The sequence below is a fragment of the Lontra canadensis genome, unplaced genomic scaffold (assembly GCF_010015895.1).
Source record: "Lontra canadensis isolate GAN:19392208 unplaced genomic scaffold, GSC_riverotter_1.0 scaffold29, whole genome shotgun sequence".
Taxonomy (NCBI): domain Eukaryota; kingdom Metazoa; phylum Chordata; class Mammalia; order Carnivora; family Mustelidae; genus Lontra; species Lontra canadensis.
Window position 1 is genome coordinate 5,271,050 of NW_022631023.1, and position 24,309 is coordinate 5,295,358.

At 43.9% G+C, this 24,309-nt stretch overlaps 1 protein-coding gene across 1 annotated transcript in view; it reads left to right on the forward strand.

Annotated features, from left to right (window-relative positions):
- The window catches only part of DSCAM (DS cell adhesion molecule), a 655,321-nt gene that overhangs the window by 621,213 nt on the left and 9,799 nt on the right, over positions 1-24,309 (forward strand). Inside the window, exons 29-32 of the mRNA XM_032865305.1 lie at positions 5,520-5,635; positions 8,935-9,084; positions 17,242-17,439; positions 18,987-19,289. Coding sequence (XP_032721196.1) covers positions 5,520-5,635; positions 8,935-9,084; positions 17,242-17,439; positions 18,987-19,289 — 767 coding nt within the window. The remainder of the gene's footprint in view (positions 1-5,519; positions 5,636-8,934; positions 9,085-17,241; positions 17,440-18,986; positions 19,290-24,309) is intronic.

Here is a 24,309-nt window from a genome sequence, read left to right on the forward strand (position 1 = left end):
GTCATTTGCTAAGATTAGGGATCAGAAAGATAGATTCAGTGTAGAGACTTTTTTTTTTTTTTTTTTTTTAGGACAGGAAAAGGGAAATGATGGGAATGAAAAGGCTCATACAGGTCATGTTGAATTTGGGATGCTTCCCAAGTGTCCAGTGAAAGTGTCAGAAAGCTGGTAGCAGGAATCTAGACCTCAGAGGAGAACTCAGAAATGCAAATGGCCTATAATATGTATCTTTCATAATGGGTCTTTGACCCATCCTTCTAGATCAAATTTGCATGAGAAGAATATGAAAATCTATATAAAATGACTTGAGTTGCTCTAATGCAAGTCTGTACTTGTTTGATAAGCAAGTATTGGGACATTTTTTATGGTCACATGGGAGGCATCCAGACACACATGCACCTGTACAGAGCAAATCTGACAAAACATCTGAAAAACGAACAAACAAAAAAGGCCAGTCATTCAATTTATAGTAGCTTATTTACCAAACAAAATAAACTTTCTAATGTAGACTTAAAAATATGAACTCATTGATGACATTTAGAAATCAAGAGATTTCTTTTCTCTTTCTTTTATTTTATGATTATGTTCAATTAGCTAACATATTAAAACACATTAGTTTCTGATGTAGTGTTCAATGACTCATTAATTGCGTATAAGACCCAGTGTTCATCACATCACTTGCCCTCCTAAGAGATTTCTTATAAAATTGTGGTTTTCTGACTTCTGTTGAAAATATTCTGGCCATACTAGGCACAGCATAGAGATAAAGGCTATCAGGAGGTCCATCAAGTGACCCCTGTAGACTGGGAATGACTTCTGCTCTGTGTAATAGGTCACCATCCCTGTCTCTACCCCAGTCCACTTCACTGGTTTGTACCACAGCCTACGTCCTGCAGCCCTCCCAGAGACCTTTCAGCCACTTCCTTCGCCCTCTCTTCAACCAGAGATCATGTCTCTGCCCAAAGCCCATGACACTGGAATCTATGGTTTCTGACATGTTCAACATCTGTTTGGTTAGGATGAGTCGGTATTAGCTTCTCTGATGTCCTAGAATGCATCCCTCCCCCTTCTTATTAGACCCAAGGGAGACATCAAAAAGGATCGTCTTCATTAATAGGTCAATCACTGTGGTTGAAAGACAACCTGCTGAGCAAAACAGGAATTAATAGTGGTATTTGAGGTTAACAGTTGCTAACATGAAATTAGGACCATTCAAGCTAATAATTACTTCCACTTAAGGTAGTTGAGGTAGTTTTCCCCCAGAGGATACAGTGATTGAAAAGGGAGAGAATTTCCAAGCTTCTCAAATAGGTGGATTTTTATGGGATTAATTTAGAAGTAAACACAATGCTTTTCATCATGAAGGGTCAGTTCAATCTGAGTTTGGCAAGTTGGTGGGGCCAAGCATTAAAAGACCCTGTCACCTACCTGGAGATCGGAGGGCCAACCATATTTTGAATGTGGTCCAGAAAATCAAGGCAAGTCACATCTCTTGGTGTAGAGAAGGCTACAGAACTGCTGTCTCTCATCTTCACTGCTGCTTGCGTGGGAAATGGAGAACTTGGCAGGCGGGTGCAGTGAGAACATAGAGCCACAAGCCTGCGTTGTAGACCTCATGTTGCCACGTGCTGGTTCTGTGGTCTTGGGCCAGTCATTTTCCCCCTGTATGCTCTACTTTCCACATCTAAAGCTATTTAGAACAATTTGCAATTGTTCCTAGCTTTACCATTCTGGGATCTTGGTGAAGATAACATATTTTCCAACCATGTTCCACAAAAAGTGTATCTGCATACTTTAGTGGGATTAGCTGTCCGAGGGCCAGGAAGGCAGATGCTACTGTGGAACAAACACAGATGAGCTGGTGCCGGGGTATCCCCCACACAGTGTCATCCCCCGTCTCCCGTCACAGGGCTTCGTGCTTCTGCATCCGCCTCTGTTTCACCCAAGCAAATCACCCCCCACAGAGAAAGAAGAGAGACTTTACCCACCAGGCCTAAGATAGAAAGGATTTTCTTTCTTTTATGATGATGTGAACGTAATTTAAAGCAAAATACCAGCCTTCTAAGAGGTAAGACTAGGCTGCTCTGAGGCGTTAGCCAATACGTGGTTAACATCCAAAGACCTGTATTATTCAGAGCTGAAAGCGGAAAAGCCTGGAGAAAGGTTCAAACTGTGAATGTAAATGAGTTTAGCCTTTTTGATGTTCCTATTTTAAGACACAGAGTAAAAAAAAAAAATTGAACTATTATAATGAGTTCCTGATAGCCCTACAGTTAGTTATTCTAAACTTATGGAATGTTTCATATCATATTTGGGAAGGTGGGTGATGTGCAGACTTTTTCATTAGTTCTTTTTTTTTTCTCACAAAGCTTAAGGAAATATTAAGACTTTAAAGAGTTTTAAAAACTGCAAGTAATTTATTGGCTAAGCTGGGAAATACCGTGAGTTCACTGAGTAGTGAACGAGGGTCAGCTCTCTGTCATTTTTCATCAGACAGCCAGAGGGCAAATGGATAGTGGAAGATTATATTTCAATAATAACTAACGTACTTGGCATCATAAAATCGTATCATAAAAAGATGCGATTTTGTTTCTACAGTGAAAACATCCAGAATCTTTTCACAAATGAGTTTTCCTCAAAAAGGTGTTTTTTGTTTGTTTGTTTGTTTGTTTGTGAGGTTTTTTTTGGTGGGGGAGAAGTTTTGCTGCTGTTTTAATGACCAATTATTGTAATTTTAGAGATTCAGCCTTCCTAGAACAGTAGATTATAGACTATGGCCGCCACATTAAGAAAGCTGAGACCTAATAACCCATTAAATGAGAATAATATTACTGCCTCTGGGACTTGTCACTCACTCCCACTGTACCCCCCAAACAACAGATTTATTCAACAAGCTTCAGCACACTTTTATTGAGCACCTACTCCGACCACATACTGCTCTAAGTTGTAGGGATATACAGGGGCAGAACGGAAGGGGCTACCCCTTGAAGAGCTCCTATCCCAGCGGGAGAGACAGATCACAAATGAGATAAGTTAATTAAACATATGCTCAAGAGTTTTCAGCACTGAGGAAACAAAACGCAACAGAGGGCGCGGAGGGGCAGCACCAGTAGTGCCCAGAACTGGACCAGCCTGGCTCCACTGAGAAGACAGCACCTGCATCAAGCCCTGAAGCCAGGGAGAAAGCCACACGGCCACTTCCTCAAAACAAGGGGGACAACAGTGCGAAGGGAGAGAGGAAGAGTTAGCTCCTGAAGCTCAAGGTTTGTTGGGCCATGCTCATGCCTTTTGCTACAGGACTTGACAGCATGCATTCCTTCAAGGAGGAGGAAAAATTTACTTCCAGCTTTGATTGTCTTTGTCTATGAAGCTCAATCATATTCTAAGTCCTCGTGGCCACTGCAGTGGGGCACAGTGGCTATTTAGCATGCTTCCTGTGTCGGTCTGACAGTGGTCCCCTTATTGTTAAGTACAGTCTGCGCTTGGGTTCATAGTGTTTAATAGAGCAGCCGCGGACTGCCTCATAACTATTCATGATGAGCAGAAGGAACTAGCTCACATTTCTATTTTTGGTGCAAGGACAAGCTCAAGTCCCTAGTGGAGTTTCTAAACAGACCTTTCAGATACTCACAGAGGAGCAGTTCCCCATCTGTTTTTGTGGAAATAGAGCTTTTCTAAACGGCAGCCCCTAAGTCACCAAAATGTTCTTCATTTCACACAAGTATTAGAATCTATGCTATAAAACACACACACACACACACACACACACAGTGAAAATGCAGTTAAGTAAATAATTTCAAAAAGCATATAGACCATGTGAGAAATTCAGGCCAAACGTTTGAATTTGGGCTCTGCATAATTAGCATGTGCTAGCTACATAACCCAGTTACTCTTTTGCAGAGCAAGAAATCTGGTTCAAGATCAAGTCCTAAGTAGGAATGAAAGCACCTTTCAGAAGCCATCGTTTCTGTAGGTTGTTTTGTTTATACTCAAATGAGGGAAGGGCCATTACAAAACATTCAGAATATCACCCCAGCCTTCAACATACAAATGTCTACAGGGGTTCTTGTGTGAACTTGACCTTCAGATTATTAACATTCCTTCAGCTACAGGGTTCAGAGGTAGGTGAGTCGTCGTCAACAAGAAAGGATCCAGGACTCCTGGTGAACACTTAGTTGAGAAGAAAAACATTTCAGACGTAGTATGGATACCCTCTTATCATTTTCTATTAAAAGTAACTAATGGAGAGGTAAATCATTGAGTGAAGTAGAAATCGTTCTCAAAGTTGATTTTGGCTGGATTTATGGATGCCATAATTTATCGCATCAATGAATTATTTTGAATGATCGTTGGTCCTTAGAAGTTGTTTGAATATACAGGTGACCCTTGGATGATGCAGGCATTATGGGTGCTGACCCCCACATACAGTTGAAAATCCACACATAACTCTCAATTTCCCCAAAACTTAACTGCTAGTAGCCTACTGTTGACCAGAAGCCTGACCCATTACATGAACACTCAGTTAACACATGTTTTGCGTACTCTATGTATTATATAATGCATTCTTACAATAAAATAAGCTAAAGAAAAAATGTTACTAGGAAAACCATAAGGGAGAGAAAATATTACAGTACCAGCCTGTGTTTATGGAGAAAAATCCACATGTACATGGGCCCCTTCAGTTCAAACCTGTGTTCTTCAAGGGTCAGCTCTACATTATTTTGAAATCTTCTCAATCCTTACAACTCTGTAAAGACTGCACAATCCCTCCTGTGATGCAGATTTCTAATTAAAGCCTTTATTAATTTTTTGTGTGTTTTTGTGAAACATGCAGATTATTATTTTTTTTCTGTAGGATTTGACTGAATTTGATTATCCCATACCATTTTACCACTTATTTTCATTTACTCCTAGAAGACAGCTCAATCTGAGAGTAATTTTCTAGTACACAAATTCTTACAGTAGTTGGGTTTTGTTTTTAATTCTAAAATGTGATATGAGTTAGGATAAACTAGTGTCAGGGAAGTTAACACTGTTTAAGATTTGTCACTGGAACAAAAATAAAATGACACCAGATGTAAATACAAATCCATTAATAGAAACCCCACCCAACGAGCAGCCAGCACACATGCTTTCTCCCTTGCCACCACTGGAACATCTCATGTCTGATAAATGGAAGTGTTGCTGGTTTAAAAATCACCATTTTTCTTGTTTGTTTTACTTAGCGTTACATGAGAAAGGGGAAATTCCAAAAGTTCTATCAAAATGGAACCAATTTCTATTGACAGTTTTCATTCTTTGAATCTCGCAGCTGACTGTTGAAGGTTCACATTTGAAAGAAGGAAAAATATTTTTTCCTTCTCCTTTCCCCCTTTTCCTTCCTTGCTTTTTTTCCCCCTCCCCTTCCCACAAGGTATCCAAATAATGCAATGGTAAACCTAGTTGATATATAAGCACCTACAGGCATCATGTAAGTCTGAACTGCGTTTGTTCATAAATCCCCTTTATTTTATCCCCAGTAAGAATACCCGGACTTCGGACACCTTGAGCAAGCAACAGCAGACCTTGAGGATGCACATTGACATACCCAGGGCTCAGCTTTTGATTGAAGAGAGAGACACAATGGAGACCATTGGTAAGGGACCTTGTTCATGGCTTCACACAATGTGTCTGCTACAGCCATGCCTTCTCAGCCCAAACCCCAGGAGTTATGGGAACATCTTGAGAGCTACATGAGCAAAGGTAGAAGGGAGATGACTGTTATTGAGGATAATAATAAATACCAGCAAATGTGGAGGGGAAATTAACTCACATGTAGCTCAGAGGTCACCTGAAACAGGAGTTCCCCAACCTTGATCCATGTTGGGTCTTTCCTGGAGACACTATTGGCGATCCTCCAAAGAACAAACACCTGTAATCAAATAAACCTAGAAGGACCACACGCTAAGCCCCCTCTGGAAATCCACTCAGTGCCTTCTTCAGCTCCAATAAGACCTTCATCCAAGAAAACATGTAAACTCTACTTAGCATTTAACATAAAAGTGTCTTTGCATGAGCCACCTCTTCATCATCCCCCAGCACCCTGCAGACACCCTGGAATGGGTTCCTTGGCAGTGCTTTGGGAAACACCCAGATCTGTGTTTCACTTGGAGGACTTCCATGTCTGGTTCTCCCAGAACCCCACTGTCCTGACTCCTTCCAGCCCTCCCCATTCAAAATCTGCCATTCCACATTGCCTTCTGCCACAGATGTATTCATTCCAGAATCAGAGATTTTGTATTCCCATTGCAATAATGATCAGAAGAACAGCTAACGTTTGCTTAGGGCTCTCTAATGTCATCTATTTTATAAGCACTTTATGTGCATCATTTCATTTAACCCACCCAATCAATCAATGTAGGAAAAAGATACTACTTTGTAACTGGGGCATTGAGAGATTATGCAGAACCAGGGCAGGACACCCACCCAGCCACCAGCTTAGCCTCCTGTGACTGTCACCACCTGATTCTGTATCAATAAGCTACTTCCCAGAAGCCCTCACCTTAGAAATATCACTCAGCTTTCCAGTATCCATGGAAACAGACTCTGAGACAGGTTGCCCTATCTGGCCCTTTTGAAACTTCACTCTGTGTTTGTTCTGGAAGGTGTTTGCTGGCACTTGGTCCCAGGGCAACCCTATCCTGTGGTTTGGCTAAAACTACCCAACTCCTGGCACCTATGCTAGAAGCCTCCTGCCAGGAAAACAGTAGTAAATGGCCAGATTGGCAGAACATCTCCATCACTCCTTGCCCACTTCCTGCATGATTATGTTTTAATAGAACAGCAGAGACATCTCACCTTAAAGGTTCCTAAATCCTAAGGCCTGAGCTGCTCTTGCTGGCTTTAAGTTTGGCCCAGGCATAAGAGCCCTTGAAGAAGGTTGGTCAAGCCCTGGATGGCCCTCAGTCAACCAAATTCAGTTGAATACTACCCATGTTGTCTGAGTGCTCACTAATCATCCTAAATATACAAGATTTTATTCACTAGCTCACGTCAAGACAAAGCACCATGCTTTGTTCCTGACCATCTTCATCTTTCAGGAGTATGGCTGGAATCTCTCTTATTGAACTCAATAGTTTGGGCATGAAAACCAAAATTTCCTTTGAAACACCAGTTCAAAAATCAAAATATAATTCCTTTGACCTTATAATATAGTTACAACATTTGGTAAAGGTTCCTCATCAGACTTGTTAACCCTTGTCCCCACAGTGGTTGAAATAGGTAGTCATTGCTAGCTAGAGAAAAGTCTGACCATCATTCTGTCCATAGTCACTGCCCTCCACCTGAAATGTGTCCTGTTATTTACAGGATCATTGATCACCAAGAATCATTGACCTCCCGGTGATGCTTGACATTTGGTCGATGGCATTTTCTAATTATTGGGAAGTAAAAATGTGATGCTTTAAAACACTCTGGTCTGTGACTACAAGAATCCAAAAGGAGAGTGCCATTAATTTCTAGCCAGAAGGAAAGGTTAGCCTCACACACTGACAGGAACCTGAAGTTTCCCATTAAGAGTTTGTACCCTAGTTCCACAGATAATCAGGAGTGCTCTCTGCAGGGCTACGTGTCGGAAACCAGAACACGTCAGTATTATTAGTGAAAAACGAATGTAGATGTTGGGCTTCTACTGTCAGGTCCAATGGTCAGAACCTGTTTCTGGAGAAAGCCTGCCCAGTGTGGGGACCAGGGGAAGGCTGCGGCGTGACCCCCTGCGCAGAGCCGTGGCTCCTACTGCAGTAGGAGCCCACGCCGCATCCCACGCTGGGATGCCAGCAAACACCTTGGCAGTCTCTCCTCTGTCTTCCTGCCAAAAAATTTTGTTCTAACTTCAAGAGGCTTTCCTCTCCTGCCAGAGCCTGAGTAATTGGATTTTGTAAGGTTCATTCTGTTCAGGGCCTTTTTTGGGCACAGAAGTCTAACTGTGTTGTTTATGACTTTCACATCACTATTCCTGTGTCAAGGCACGCCGCAGCGTGGTCCCAGCTGACTGATAAACTCATATGAACAACATCCTGGGCTACAGTGCTTGAAAATGTATGAATATATCCACATATCCTAACGGAAGCATCCCTTGGAGTAAAAGAGCTCTTAAGAAAGTGTGGAAAGTATCGCAACAAAGTAATGAAAATCTGGAGACAACCAAATAATGACACACAGCTCAACCAACTCCTTCCTTTCCATGCACTAAAGTGCTCCCAATCCATCTGAACCCAGTATCCTGCTTCCCTAACCTTAGGAAGCCAACTGGGCTTGGAAACCTGACAAGTGAGTCATTTCAAGAAGTTAATTAAAGGACGTTCCAGAGTAATTAAAGCTCAGAAGAGGTGGGAAGGAAGGGAACGTACCTCAGACTCTCTCAAATAGAGGAATCAATAAACTTGAAAGAAGAGCCCTTCTCTTCCCCTCCACTCCCCCAACCCCAAACCCTGGCCGGCATTAGAGCCCCTCGAGTGTAGACAACTGTGGTGGGGTTCTTCTAAGCCTGCAAACAGAGCCGACTTGCAATGGAGCCCCAACATGGGGTGGTGCCCACTTCTCTGCTGACAGCTCCATCTGAGGCTTTGCCAAACACAGAATTCCCGAACTCTGTTAAACAGTCAGCAGCAACAAGAAGCCTCCCCAAATCAGTGTTCGCTTCGTGAGAAGGCCCTCTCTGGTGCATGCCTCTCTCATGTCCACGCTCAGAAAGCCAACCCCTACAGATAACCTCCTTTCAGTATTCTGCAGCGATTCTAACGCAGCACTTGCATTTTTACTTGTTTTTGCTCTTTTAGCCGAGGTTGTAACTGTTGTTGTAATGAGCGATAACACAAGGGCCTGGGGAGGGAAGGCGAGGGAGACGTGGAAAGGGGGTAAACGTGTCTGGCTTCCTGTGTCCCTGCCGTTCTGCAGACGATCGCTCCACGGTCCTGTTAACGGATGCTGACTTTGGGGAGGCGGCAAAGCAGAAGTCCCTGACGGTGACACACACGGTACATTACCAGTCAGTGTCGCAAGCCACCGGGCCCCTGGTGGACGTTTCGGACGCGCGGCCAGGAACGAGTAAGTGGTCAGACGGCGCAGACCGTGTGTGTGTGCTGGCAATGCCAACAAGACATTGACGCTCTATCCCCGTCAGATGGAGGTGGGGCTCACTGGTCCCGTGTCTCAGAAATAAATACATATGATAGTAGCTTTCACTGGGACAGTGCGTTTTTACTGTCCGATCTGAGCTGGTATCCAAACTGTGTCAGTTGAACCTAATAACCCTTGGTAGTGATTTACTATGAAAGTGCTAGAAATTCCAGGTCGAGGTAAATTTTTTTTTAATTTGGATGACACTAGAAAACAGGAAGGTAATTAACATTAGTGAGTATGTACTCTGTGCCAGGATTAGGATTAAAAGGTCATGTCCTGTACGTTATCTGTAAGGCAGCCCTGCAAGGTACCTACTTATAATGGATATGAATAGATATGATAGCCTCTGTTTTACAGGTAAAAAAAAAAATGGATCCTCAAAGAAGTTAGGTGAACAGCCCAAAGTTGTATACACAATGCAGAGTGAAGCCAAGATTGAGCTGTGGGTCTGTCCTTGGACCTTATGCTTTCCTCCTGCACATGCTTTTTGAGAAAAATTGTAGTCTTGGCTAATCCGGGGATTATGTTTGACTTAGTTATTAATATCTGCATCCATAATATATGGGAATTAATTACTGCAATGAAATTAAATCTCTTAATATGTATCCAGAGCTTATTAATTAGACATTCTTACTCCTTCATAATTGAAATTGTTTCTAAATCTCTTTAAAGACTGAGAAATCGATGTCCCGATTATTATCTCTTTGAAAGCTTTGATGTCTAGCTTTTAAATTTCTAATCGCCCTGTAAAAAGTTACATTCTCAGAGTGTTATAATTAGAAAAATAAATATTACGATGTTAAAAACTGCTTTTCATAAGTTCCGACTCGAAAGGCATTTGTGAAATGCATCAAGCACCATGAAGGAAACCAGTTGGTTCCTAATAACATTTTAATTTGAAAATGGTTTGAAGTGTTACTGAAATTCATTTGAAAAATTGTCCTCAAGAACATGCTAAAGATATCTTTTATTTCCTCTTTTGTCTAACCTCTCCCCCTTCTTTCCCTAATGACATTCGCACACCCTGAAGACTGGAACAGGGCATGAGGGAGAGTTAACTTTGCAAGGGAGTAGGAGCAAGATCCTTGACCTTAGGAACTGCTTCATGGTCCCTGGCATTCTCTCCAGCTACTGGCTTCCCTATCATCATTTGCCTGGTCCAGGGTCTGGACACTTCAGGAGGCTGCCCAGATGGGTTTCTGAGCCACTGATTGCTGTGCAGTGGGGGAAAGACTACAGACCCAGGGGGACTAAAATGGATGAATTCATGACCTCAGAGGTTCATGGCCAGGCAGCATAGAAGCTGATGGAGACATTAGCAGGAAAATAGGAAAGAGGCAGAGGAAATAGGACAGGTGCCCAGGTAGTGGTTCCCAGACTCTTAAATGCATCAGGATCACACAGGATGTCTGTTCAAAACCCCATTCCAAGGCTCCATCCCCAGAGGTTCTGACCCACTGGGCCCAGGAGTCTGCATTGTAAAGGACATTCTGGGAGATTCTGAGGCTGATTGTCCAGAGCCCTCTCAGAGAAATACTTCCCCAAGTGTTAGACCTGTGTGTGTCCCTGGCCTTTAATGCCATGGGACAGGAACTCTCAAGCTTGCCACACTCACAGCACTTGACTTCTTTCTGCCGGGAAAAACGAGGAAGTGTTCCCACCTCCCCTTCAATGTTGGACTGGCAGAGCTGACAGAGGCCAGCCGTGATAGAGGAGAGGGAACTTATACCAAAGCACTGGGAACCTCCCAGCTGCATGATCACACCCCCACCTGACTAATGGACATACTGACTCAAGGACATTTAAAGTACCAGCAGAGATGTGAATGTCAGTCCTAAGCAGAAACTAGAACCAGCAAGAGGCAAGTGGAAGGCTGGAGGCACATGGGCAGCATGTCCGCGTCTCTCAGACCTGTCACCCCAGAAGCATAGCTGGGGAGCTGCAAGGATGCGTACATTCAGACCCAGAATTACTTACTAAGATTTTACTTGACATATGGCCAGGTGATGGGGACTTTGGTCGTGAGACCAAAAGAGACATTCACTTCATCTTAGCACAGGAGTCAGACGCAAACAAAGAACACCATCATTTTTCATTTACCTGAGAGAACTAGGGAAAAACAGGATATGAGGAAGAGACAGTGAGATAGTGAGTTGGGGGTGTGTGTGGGAGAGGATGGGAGAGGCGGCTTTGAACACGAGTCTGGGGAGCCTGCCATTGAGGAGAAAATCTCAGTCATGGCCAGGAGGCAGCCTGCCAGGCAGAGGGAATGGGAGGGAAAAGCTCCTAAGGCCTGTTGGGGCAGAGGTGTCCAGGAATGCAGTGAGCCACAGGGGAGGGGGAGGGGAGGAGCCAGAGAGAGAGCTGGCCTGGTCGCCAGGCCTCCTGGGCCAACCTCGGGAGTTTGCTTGTCATACTGGGAGAGCTGGGAAGCTCTGCATGGGGCTCAGCCTGATGACCCCGTCACCTTGAAGCAACCCCAACTTCCAGAACGCTGCTTCCTTCCTTTGGGATGGATCTCATCCCGCAGTGTTTACAGACATTGGGCAGAGCTCCTCAAACGCATGCCTCAGTGTCTAGTCTAAACCAACCAACCAACCTACCAACAACATCAGAGCTATTCCTTTAATAACGTCTGCACAACATTCTCTATGAATAAACAATCTTTGGGATCAGTTTTTCCTTAAATATTCCTCCCAGAACCACATGAGGCGGGACTAAGAAATCCCATTTTTCATTTAGAAGTGGAAACAGTGGGGGGTCCACCCCCCACCCCCGCAGATGACCCCCAGCCCTCCGCTTGCACCCTGAGCCCCCGAGTCTGTCATGGTGCCCATGTGGGGCCACCTGTCCTCTCGGTCCCGTGTGATTGGTTCTCCATACCACAGCTGGGCGCATGTGCAGAGAAGGATCTAGAGTCTGCTTCCTCAGTGGCAGGCGGTATTATTACTCTGTTCTAATGATGCTAGGACAGCGTCGTCGAGGTCGGGGCTCTCTAGTTTAAAGAAGAGCATCTACGATATGTTGTTTGCACACTCTCATGACTTCATCATAGAAGCTATGTTTCTAGGCATTAATTTTTTTTAGTTTTCCCAACTTGCAACAAAGATTCATTATGAGGTTGGGATAAATCCCAACAATGGGCTATTTAACTCTTCAACGAGAGGAAACAGAGATCTTGGCTGTGTCTGCAGCTCTGTTTGTGTCCCTGTCTGTCCCTGTGGGTTAGGGTACAGGACAAAGAGGGGCGTCTCTTGGTGTCTGTGTCTGTGTCCCCCACCCCCAGCTCCAGCTACAGGGTCTGACACACAGTAGGCACTCAGTAAACATACTTAAACATCAGTCCACTCTCAAGTTCTGAAATCAGAGTAAAAGGGATGGAAAAGAAAGGATGTTTAACCTTTTAGACAGTACGCAGACAGTCCACTTGGCCTCTCTGTTCTCCATTTCGTAAGACATCTGATAGGCTGGAGGTCTGGAGCCAGCCGATTGGAGGCTGCAGGTATGAACACAGGGTCTCCCAGCACAGTCCATGAAGACGACCAATGAGATCATCACAGGAGAACTTGAATCAACTTTCTTGGGCACAAACAAATTGTGCAAGGGTACAAAGACATATGAAGTGAAACGTGTTAGACTTGATCTGGGTTTTGAGGTCATATTTACATGGAAGTCATCCCTTTGTCACCACCCACCCATCTGGAACAAGAGCATGTACAAGCACCCTTGATGCAAAGAGGGCTAGATTGGGAATGACTAGGAAGCACGCCTGTCCTTAACAGCTCTACCCCTCAGCTGAAGCATGGGAACTCTCCAGCATCTGGTCTTGATTTTTTTAGGATTTTATTTACTTATTAGAGAGAAAGAGAAAGATCATGAGCAGGGGGAGCAGGAGAGGGAGAAGCAGACTTCCCACTGAACCCCAGCGGGGGCTGGGGGGTTTGATCCCAGGACTCTGAGATCATGACATGGGCCAAAGGCTGACGCTTCACCCGTGAGCCGCCCAGGCTCCCCTTGTTCTGATGCTTTAATGAGTGTATTTTTTCTACCAAACCCTCTCTAAATGGAGTTTCTAGCCTTCCTGATCAATGCACCAAATCTCCTCCCACCCTCTTCCCAATAAGCAGGATGTGCTCCAACCCTTTCCAAGTGTTTGTCACCTAGGAATCAGGCCAGGCCCCGAGATCTATTGAGCTCCCCCCTCCATGTGTCGCAACAGCCCTGTGGGTGGGTGAGGTGATAAGTCCGCTCTCCGAGATGAGGGAAGTGGGCACATCTGAGAAGCTCACCACCAGCGAGTAGTGAAACTGGGTCAAAGGCAGGCAACCTAACTCAGCCGCTCTGTGTTGCTGCTCAGTGGGGCGAGTGCTTCTTAGGGGACATCTGGGGACTGAGCAGATTTGCATATAGAAGTAGGGAGAGGTCCAGGTGTGCATCGACTCTTTTTTCACTGAGTCTTTGAAAGCCAATGCACACTCTATCACCCAGAACTGTATTCAACACCATACTACGGGAAAATACCTGATATAGGCCAGGAAATCCCGTATATAAAGAACCTTTGGTAAATATTTGTTCCTTATGCGATGGGAATGCTCAGGCCCCACCGCATCATCACCACGTGCAGTGGAGGCCACAGCCCCTACAAGATAGGACAGCAAATGCCAGAGAATAAAAGCAGGTTAATACCCAGATCACACTACACATGACATGTTTTATAACCCTATTAGCCACAAAATCCTCTCTTATCCCAAATTCAGGATGATTAAAATAATTTGATTCACTGGGCAGAAAAGCTTAATGTAGGTTCAGACCCAGTCTTGAAAGGCCAAGAGTTATTTGTGTCACTAACCTTCTAATTTGTCGGCTGTTTAGCAAGCATGATGGCTCATCACTAAGTTGCATTTGTATCAGGATGGTAGGAAACCAAATAAAATTCTTTCCATGCAGGGGCAGTAAATGTCAACATTTCCTTAGTAGATTACCTGGTAGGGTCTACAAAGGAGACTACCAAGTAGATGCCAAGTCGGATTTTTACTTTTGCTGCTATCTTAGGAGCTACCAAACCAAAGAGCTCAACTCAGGTACAAAACAGCTCCCAAAACCTGATTATTAAAAAAAAAAAAAAGTGTGTCAACCACCCCAATATTCTACCTACTGAGATAATTTTGCCTCTAGGATGGTTGCTTAGAGCAGAACAGAATTGCAGCCTGTGGTTTAGGGAAAGTAATATCATGACCTATATTTCCAGCATTATCAGGCCACTGATAAAACTGTCCTCATCTAGAAAAAAAAAAAAAAGGATAATGAACAAAATTAACTTGAAAAGAGTTCCGGCTTTGAATAGAGGTTGGCATGTACAACGTGACCATGGAATTTTCCACACAGGGTGATCTCAGTGAGAAAGGGGCTAGAGTCCTGCCCCACTATGGGTGGGCAGGTCAGTGGGAGGAAACACAGGAGGGAGTTTGGGGGTTTGAGAAAATAGCGTCCTTAAAGTGGGAAGATCAAATGGATACCCACCCACCCCACTACCCAAGCATCCGTGATAGGAGTAAGTCTGATCCATGGCTGTAGTTGCAAGAAACTTAAAGAATAAAAGTGAGAACCTTCAAAAAAATTTTTTTAAAAAAATGAGAATCCTCAAATCTTACGTAAGGGACAGGTAATTTTTTGAAAAAGTTTCATTAGCATTTAAATAACAAGCTCCATTTATTGAAGCTCTCCTTGGGAAGTCCCTTGTACCTGGAAGATACTTAGCCTTCTACCCATGAGAATACTTTTCTATCTCTTTGAGGACCTCTCTCTCAGCATTTCAGTGGAGAAGCACAATTATCATTCATACCTTGCTGTCCAGAGAGCCTGGCGCTCAAGCCTAACACATTTACATTCTAATCAAGGCAAAATATATATATCTATATCTATATCTATAGATATAGATATAGATATAGATATAGATATAGATATAGATATATCTCTTCCAATAAATTCTTCTGTGGAATTTTGCAAGGAAGGGATGAAACCTGGCTTAAAATCAATGCCCCAAAGAATATGCACTGAGATGAAGCATTTTGATGACCCAGGAAATCTTAAAATATATTGATTTGGTTGCCATCTTAATGCTTCTCTCCAGCACTGTAGAATGACGGATTAGATTCTAAGTCCAATAACTAGAATTCGCAAAGAGGAAAATCCTCCCTTTAAAAGGAAAGTCCTTTTACCACTTCTAAGTGTCTGCATCCCGTGATCCAAACTGGCATTACAAAGGAGGCACTGTCACGGGAACACTGTATTAGACACTTAGATGTCCAGGGTGGGCATATTTGTGGTCAAGTGCTGGGCAATCACTGAGCCAACCCATGCTGTCCTGGGCTCCCTATTTACCACTTAATAGCTGTTTCATTTCTCTCTGCCTCCACTGCCTCACCCACAAAATGATCTTGGGCTCTGTGGGTTCATCCAGGGGATTCTGTGTGCCGGAGATTATTGTAGGCTCTGTGAATGGACCCAAGGATGAACACCCTTACCCCTGCCCCAGAGAGACCTCCAGGTCCACGAAGGCATATTAGTAAGTCACTGTCCCAATGCTAAAGGTTTTCCATCTCAGTGTTGATCTTTTGGTCCTGCTCCATTAAGGGCTGACTAGTCAATATTGACTGTGGTCTTGAGAGATGGCCAGGCCATCTTGAAACATAACTGCATAAGATTCCTTTTTGAGAAGCAGAGAATTCAGTCGTGGAAACTGTTCCATCTAGGACCTTATGTGGCCTTCAGGCTTCAGGAGTCCAAGAAAAAAAATCACTCCAAGTAACGAAAACTTTCCTTTATTCCACAAAGTTCCAGAAAAGACAGACGCTTTGTTGTGTTGTGGTCCACTCTAGTGTCCAGCCAAAGACCTGAACTAAGAACTCTGTCAAGGACATTGGCCTGCTGTCTTTGGTTCCAGCTTAAGAGAAAATGAAACCCATAAGTCACCTGCCTCTATATATATAAATCTCTGTGCTTTTGAGGGTGGCAGTTACAAAATCCAGATACCGTTTAACTGTGTGTGCTCCGCATTGAACGTCCCATGTCTTGGACAAAGTTCAGACAATTCTCTTAAAAAGATGTTACCATATGCAAAGGACTAAGGGGAAGGTGTCATTCTTCTCATCTGGGAAGTTGCAATTTAGTTGATGAGTAAAACAGTCCTACTCAAGGCAATAAGTGCAAAACCACGATAAAACTATATTGTTTCCTACAGCTGCTGTAACAACATACCACAAACCAGGGTGGCTTAAAAGAACAGAAATTTATTGTCTCACTGTTCTGGGGCCCAGAAATCCAAGTGCAAGATGTCAGCAGAGTTATGCTTTTTCTGAAACCTGTAGAGAAGGGTCCTTCCTCACCTCTGCCTAGTTTCTGGTGATCGCTGTGGACAACCTTTGACATTCCTTGGCTTACCACCCCAGCACCTCAATCTCTGCCTCCCTTGTTCCATGGCTGTCTTCCCTCTGAGTGTCTGTGTCCTGTTTTTAGAAGGACACTAGTTCTGTTAGATTGAAGGCTACCCTACTCCAGTCTGACTTTATCGTAACTAATGACATCTGCTGTGACCCTATTTCCAAATAAGGTCACATTCTGAGGTCCTAGGGATTAGGATGTGGACATATCTTTTAAGGAGACATGATTCAACCCATAACAACCCCTTAAGGTATGAGAACTATAAAAAAGAGGCCATGTTGGAGTATATTTGGCCAAACATGGAAGATGGTGCTTATTCTCTAGAAGTTTGGGTGATGTGTGTTGAGCCAGAAAAACACTAAGGACTGAGAGGAAAGTTTGAGTCCATAACTCCTGAGTCCAGATCTAATGTTTTCTCTCCCACAGGACTTTTTAGAATGTTTACATTTCACATCAATGTTTCAGTCCATAAGAGAAAGGAAATGAATTCTCTGGACAGGGGCAGTCAGGGGAGGCTTCCTGAAGGCAAGAGTCCTGCAGGGGTTTCTTAGAGCTGGCTGGAGAGAACCACTCTCAACACTTTGCTCATGACTGAGCATACTCCTAGACACTAAGAAATACGGTATTCTTGGCTCTTCGCAGATCCCACCACCAGGAGGAATGCAAAGGCAGGACCTACAGCAAGAAACCGGTATGCCAGCCAGTGGACCCTCAACAGACCCCACCCCACCATTTCAGCACACACCCTCACCACAGACTGGAGGCTGCCGACGCCCAGGGCTGCAGGATCAATGGACAAGGAGAGTGACAGCTACAGTGTCAGCCCCTCACAAGACACAGGTAGGAGTCTGCACACCTCCTCCGCAACCCTGCAGATGAGCATGGCCCACAGATGGGCTTCAGAGGCTACTACTTATGCCCCTTCAAGGTCACTTTCAAATTGTTAGGCCATTTATGTAACAGGTACCAGTACAACCAGGCAGCATTGATGACACCCAGGGCCCAGTGATTTCTGCAAAGCAAACTCGAAAGGCATCTGTTTTGCAGGTGTCCTGAATCTCAGACTCATGGTCTTCTCTCCCTTTCAGTTCCTACCCCACTGAGACACACAGACACTTTAAAGTTTTCACCCACACGATTGCAATAATTCCTGATTATACTCTGAGGGCACACATGACCCACTACCATCTCTGGGTTTAAGAGGCTTCACTTGAAATTTCATGGCAAGGTCAGAGCACCCTCTATAGGGAACATAGGCTGATCCTTTTGACAATTAAACAGGGGCTGATTATAAGGTAAGTCATCCAGTCTGTGCCATCAACCACCAAGATTTCATTTCAGAGAGAAGACAGGGCCTAAGAATAGCACCGGCTTGTCCCACCCCCTACCTTAACTTTTGAAAAGAAATTCTATCTAAACCTAATAGCTGTAGGAAATTTTCATACTCATTTTCTTTTGTTCTGGCTGATATACTTTAAAAATAGTGTTCCAAAGGTGGAGTGTTACCCTGTACATTTATTTTTATGGCTGTTATTTCTCTCAGAAGAGTCTCAGAGTTCCACAGAGGTGATTCAAAACTTTTTAGTGTGTAAAATAGAGATTCCTCTGACCAAGACACTCCTCCTTTGGTCCTGATGGCTCTATGGGCCCCATAAAGGGTGGTGGTCACAAAGGAAGAGTCTGAGGGACCAGGGTCCGTTCTTCCTACTGGCCAGTTTTGTGCACTGTCACAGGCTTCATTTCCAAACACCATCACGTCCTCCTTGCCAGTCTGGGGCTGGAGGAGCCTAACAGCAGAGCTCAAATCATTCACGTCAATTAAAGTCTCTATGGAATAGGCTGATTCACAATTCAGAGCAGGGGGTGGACACTGCCATCCGTGTACACCATGTTCCCAATTATTTTAACGAAATGCAGAATTTTTTAAAGATTATTTATTTATTTATTTATTTGACAGAGAGAGGGTGAGAGAGCACAAGCAGGGACAGAGGGAGAGCAAGAAGCAGACTCCCCGCTGAGCAGGGAACCTGATGTGGGACTCATTCCCGGGACCCTAAAATCATGACCTGAGCCAAAGGCAGGCACCTAACTGACAGAGCCACTCAGATACCCTGAAACACAGAACTTTTTAAGCATTGGTGATTGACGGCAGTGTCCCAGGCTGGGAAAATTTCAGCTGAAACCAAGTTCCATGAGCGCAATTTACCAAGGCACACAGAGCAGGCCCCATAGTGACAAAGGCAGTTCTCAGCCAAAGACCTCCCCAGGACCCCAGCCAGGTGGTACAAGGATCCGGGAAAAGCAGCCACAAGCTAGCGACGTCCGTCCAGTGGGTGTGCCCATAGGCCATAATTGACCCGTCTTGTTCTCTCGCTTTCACACGGCAGATCGAGCACGAAGCAGCATGGTCTCTACAGAAAGTGCCTCCTCCACGTATGAAGAACTGGCCAGGGCCTATGAGCACGCCAAGATGGAAGAGCAACTGAGGCACGCCAAGTTCACCATCACAGAATGCTTCATATCAGACACATCATCGGAGCAGTTGACGGCAGGGACAAACGAGTACACAGACAGTCTGACCTCCAGCACCCCTTCAGAATCGGGGATCTGCAGGTTCACTGCATCTCCCCCCAAACCTCAGGATGGAGGTCGAGTGATGAACATGGCGGTTCCAAAGGCACATCGGCCAGGTGAGCAAAGCAGTGCACGGACCACTGGGGAGGAGACATGTCTTCCTGATTCACACCCGTCCGCTATGAAAGCCCGTCCTAGTGTTTGGACACAGGGCTCTGCTTACAGGTTGCTGTGTAATGAACCACCCCAAAGCTTATGGGTTGCCAACAGCTACAGTCACTTACTTTGTCTACAAATCTGAAATGTAGTCAGGGCTTGGAGGGAACAGCTGCCCAGCTGTGTCACTGGGAACGCTCACTTGGGTCTGGATGAGCCCTTCCAGACACCTCCCTCACCCGGCAGCCTGGTGCTGGTCGTGTCTTCCCCAGGTGGGTTTCTCCCTAGTGTGTCTCCAGCTTCTTCATATCATGGAAGCTCAGTTCTAAAGCAGGGGTCCCAATAGACAAACAGTAGAAATAGCTGGTCTCTTAAGGTTGGGCTGGGAAAGTGATACATCGCTTCTGTCATATTCTGTTGTTTAAGCAATCAAAGAGCCCAGGTAGCTCAGGTTGGAGAGAGTCCCCATCACTTGATGAGAGGAGGCTCAAACATAAGAGCTTGAGTTTTAAAAAGCTGTTGTTCTGAGGATTTTTGAGGAGAGAGATCTTACTGGTGGGCTAGTGCTTGGGCCTTGGTTTCATCAAGCTACCCAAAATGACAATGACTGGCTGGGGTTTGGTCAGCTACTGTTCGTTCTTTGCCTTGAGCATGTGAGAGTGGACTGGGCATGTAGGTGGCAGCTCTGAGTTCTAAGGCCTCCAGGGCCTGGCAGATCATGTGCATAAATGAAGAGGATGGGGAGCATGGAGAAGGGGATTCATGATAGACAGTTTGAGTTCACAGACTGTCTAAAGGGGAGAGACTCCAGCATGTTCCTGACGACTCATCTCAAGTGAAAAAGGGGGGCCAGGATGAGTGACTTTCTCAAGAGAAGCCAGAAATCTTGGTTTCCTATGAGGAGCCACAGTTTTCAAGTGTTGGGTAAGATATCTGGGCACCTCGGTGGCTCAGTGGGTTAAAGCCTCTGCCCTTGGCTCAGGTCGTGATCCCAGGGTCCTGGGATCGAGCCCCGCATTGGGCTTTCTGCTCAGCGGGGACCCTGCTTCCTCCTCTCTCTCTGCCTGCCTCTCTGCCTACTTGTGATCTCTGTTAAATAAATAAATATGTTTTTAAAAAAACAAGGTATCTGCAAACCATTGTAGAGGACAAATAGGCAGGTCTGTCTGCTGAATCCAACCACAGCAGCCAGTGGTTTTTCTCATCTGAAGACTCTTCCTCTTCACTCTGAAAGAGCTGCCTATAGACTTTCCTTTGCAGACCAGCCTATCCATTCTTGTTGAATCCAGTTCTATTTCCCTTTTTCCCATTTTCTGAACCATTCTACTAGTCCTATTTCAAAAATTTATCTTTGCTTTTAAATTACTGCAATTCCTTTGGGGTTTATGGCATATAGCCCAGCTGAAATGAGCCTTATAAATGCATAAAAATATATAAAATAAGAATTGTCTATCCAGCAACTAATCTTCCAAACTGAGTCGAAATTCATGCCAGCATACAATAAAGAATGATGGCTTCATTTATTCTCATTCTCTCTACCTCCTCAGGGAGAAGATGAGCTGTTATTTGTGGGTGTTTTTATTTCAAGCATTTCTTGTTGTTGGCATTTATTTGCAAGGCAAATGCAGAAAAACATAGGATAAAAACATAAGCTCTTTGTGGCCGTTAAGCCCAAGGCAGAGGAACACAGGAAAGAAGAAAATGTGCCTCTGGGCATGTTGTTTAACCTTGGTGGGCTTCAGTTGCCCCATCTGTAAAATGGGCATGACCTTGGTGTAAGATGTGTGTAGCATAATTTGGGTAAAATGGTTAGCAGTTGTTGTTTCTGTTGTTGCCTTGTTGATGCTGTTGTTAGGATTCTCATGGCGACTCCAGTGTAGTCTCCAGATGAGCTGTTGGCTCCTCTACTCCTTCCCTCTTTTGTTTACTTTTCTTCGGTGGCCACAGACACCCTGGGAAGTATCTGCCTCATTTGGGTATCACCCAGTTACGTATGCCATGCTTCCATCGGTGGCCATCTTCCCTTTCATACAGTAGCTCCTGGGAGAAATGATGGTCTTACTTGTACAAGCTTTGAATTAATTAAAGGTTTGAGTTTCTTTTTTTTTAATTTTTATTTATTTTTTAAATTACTTTTCAGTGTTCCAGAATTCATTATTTGTGCACCACACCCAGTACTCCATGCAATACATGCCCTCCATAATACCCACCACCAGGCTCAGCCATCCCCCAGCCCCCTCACCTCCAAAACCCTTAGATTGTTTTTCATGTCCATAGTCTCTCATGGTTCGTCTCCCCATCCAATTTCCCCCAACTCGCTTCTCCTCTCCATCTACCCATGTCCTCCATATTATTTCTTATGCTCCACAAATAAGCGAAACCATATGATGATTGACTCTCTCTACTTGACTTACTTCACTTAGCATAATCTCTTCCAGTCCTATTCATGTTGATACAAAAGTTGGGTATTCATCTTTTCTGATGGAAGCATAATACTCCATAGAGTATATGGACCACATCTTCCTTATCCATTCGTCCATTGAAGGGCATCTTGGTTCTTTCCACAGCTGGGTGACTATGGCCATTGCTACTATGAACATTGGGGTGAAAATGGCCCTTCTTTTCACTCCATCTGTATCTTTGGGGTAAATACCCGGCAGTGCAATTGCAGGGTCATAGGGAAGCTCTATTTTTAATTTCTTAAGGAATCTCCACACTGTTTTCCAAAGTGGCTGCACCAACTTGCATTGTCACCAAGATTGTAGGAGGGTTCCCCTTTCTCCACATCCTCTCCAACCCACGTTGTGTACTCTCTTGTTAATTTTGGCCATTCTAACTGGTGTAAGGTGGTATCTCAATGTGGTTTTGATTTGAATCTCCCTGATGGCTAGTGATGATGAACATTTTTTCATGTGTCTGCTAGCCATTTGTATGTCTTCATTGGAGATCATTGACATGATTGTCTGTTTTGTGTGTGTTGAGTTTGAGGTGTTCTTTATAGATCCTGGATATCAGCCCTTTGTCTGTACTGTCATTTGCCTCTTTGTTTTGTTGACTGTTTCCTTTGCTGTGCAGAAGCTTTTGATCTTGATGATGTCCCAAAAGTTCATTTTTGCTTTTGTTCCCTTTGCCTTTGGAGACACATCTTGAAAGAAGTTGCTGTGGCCAATGTCAAAGTGGTTACTGCCTATATTCTCCTCTAGGATTCTGATGGAGTTTCTTTTTTGATGTCTTGTTGTTCCTCTTGTTAGATTCAATTTTTAAAAAAAGTTTGAAATTTTGTTATGACATTGTTGCCTGGATCCATCAGAACAATTGAGAGATCACAATTAACTGAAGCAGCATAGTATTAAAATGCTATTTAGACTAAAATGATTTTATAACTTTAGGTATGAGTCATTTTTTAAGTCAATGCAAGACCAAACATCCACAAACTTTGTTTTGTCCACTCTAGATGACTGTATTACTATTATTGAATATTTGATAAGCTTTTTGGAAAGCCTTTCTATTGTCCCTTTATAATGAGACTAAATTCAACAACAGGCACAAAAGCCAAGGTTACAATTTATTATTCTGCTGACTGGAGGCTGTGTCAAATTTATCAGTTCCTTGAGCTGCACTTTCAAACCTCATTCCCACCTGTGTCCCCATGGCTCTGGATGGCAGCCGTCAGCCTGTGCCTCAGTGAAGTCTTCCCAATCTCTCTGCATCTTTCTCCTCACCATCAGCTCTTCTTGTGTAATGGTCTTTTCTTCCACTTGTAGTCCAAAGCTTTTAAAAACTCTACAAATCAAGTCAGGATCAAGTTAAATCAACATGGCCAGATACTGGCTCTAGGAAGACAGAAAACTTGTCTTTATTGCCTTCCTACTTCTCTTCCAGTGTCTAGCAGGTAATTTGGGAACACAGTGAGCACTCAAGAAATATTTTAAATGACTTAAGCACTGAATATATGCTTCTATCACTGTGTCTGATACATACAGTAGGTACTTAATAAATATATTGAATGAATGCATTTATCATCATTGTGTTGATGACAAGACTGGCCAATTAGTTAAAACATGACAATTATTAGAAATTCTTAGTAAAATATAAGAGAACGTTTAAGTCAACCCCATCTTCCAGCTTACCTTTAAATAAAGTGTCTTATTTTCTAGTCTTGCTCTTCACAAATCAAAAGGAGACCTCTTCTACAGGTAAAGGCGAGCTGCCCTTGGCATGTGACACCTCACAGAGAAGGCAAACATCAGAATCTCGCTTTAGATGTTTAACTATACCTGAATTTTGAATTTACTGAATTTTGGGGACTTTTTTGCTTTAAATAAAATGCCAATTATGCTGTGGTTTTATTTTCTACAATAAATGATGGTTGTTTCCAACTTTAATAACAAAAGACAAACCAAACAAACAAATAAAACTCTATCTTCCTTTGAGAAATTTCTCTCTTTGTCAAGGCAACTTCCAATACTCTGATTACAGTACCTGTTCTTGGGTTCAGATACCATTCTGAGCCAGTTTCTAACATTCTTAGATTGTGGCTGCACCTCCATTTATGAGTTTATCCTATGCAATCAAGAAATACCCTTGCATGAAGCTACTTAAATCAATTTAAAGCTTCACATATGCAACCGAATGCATCCTGGCCCCACAAGCAGCAAGAGAAGCATCAGCCCCTTTATATCTCTGCACTCGTACTCTGGGGTCCCATCCTTAAATATATGTTCGTTGGCCCCTCCCATGATGAACATACTTGACGTTCTCCAGCCGGAAATGATCACAGACTGCTGCCAACTTGTTGGTTCTCTACACAACCAGGTACCTGAAGCAGTCTTCGGCTTCCAGTGTACGGATCCATTCACACCATCCCTCACACCCTTCTTTAATCAAATGGGAGAGTATGGAGTGAGAGGTGCTTACCTGAAGGACAAGCTGACCTCTGCTCCAGCAGCGTCCTCCAATGAAGGCTGATCTTCCTGTTCT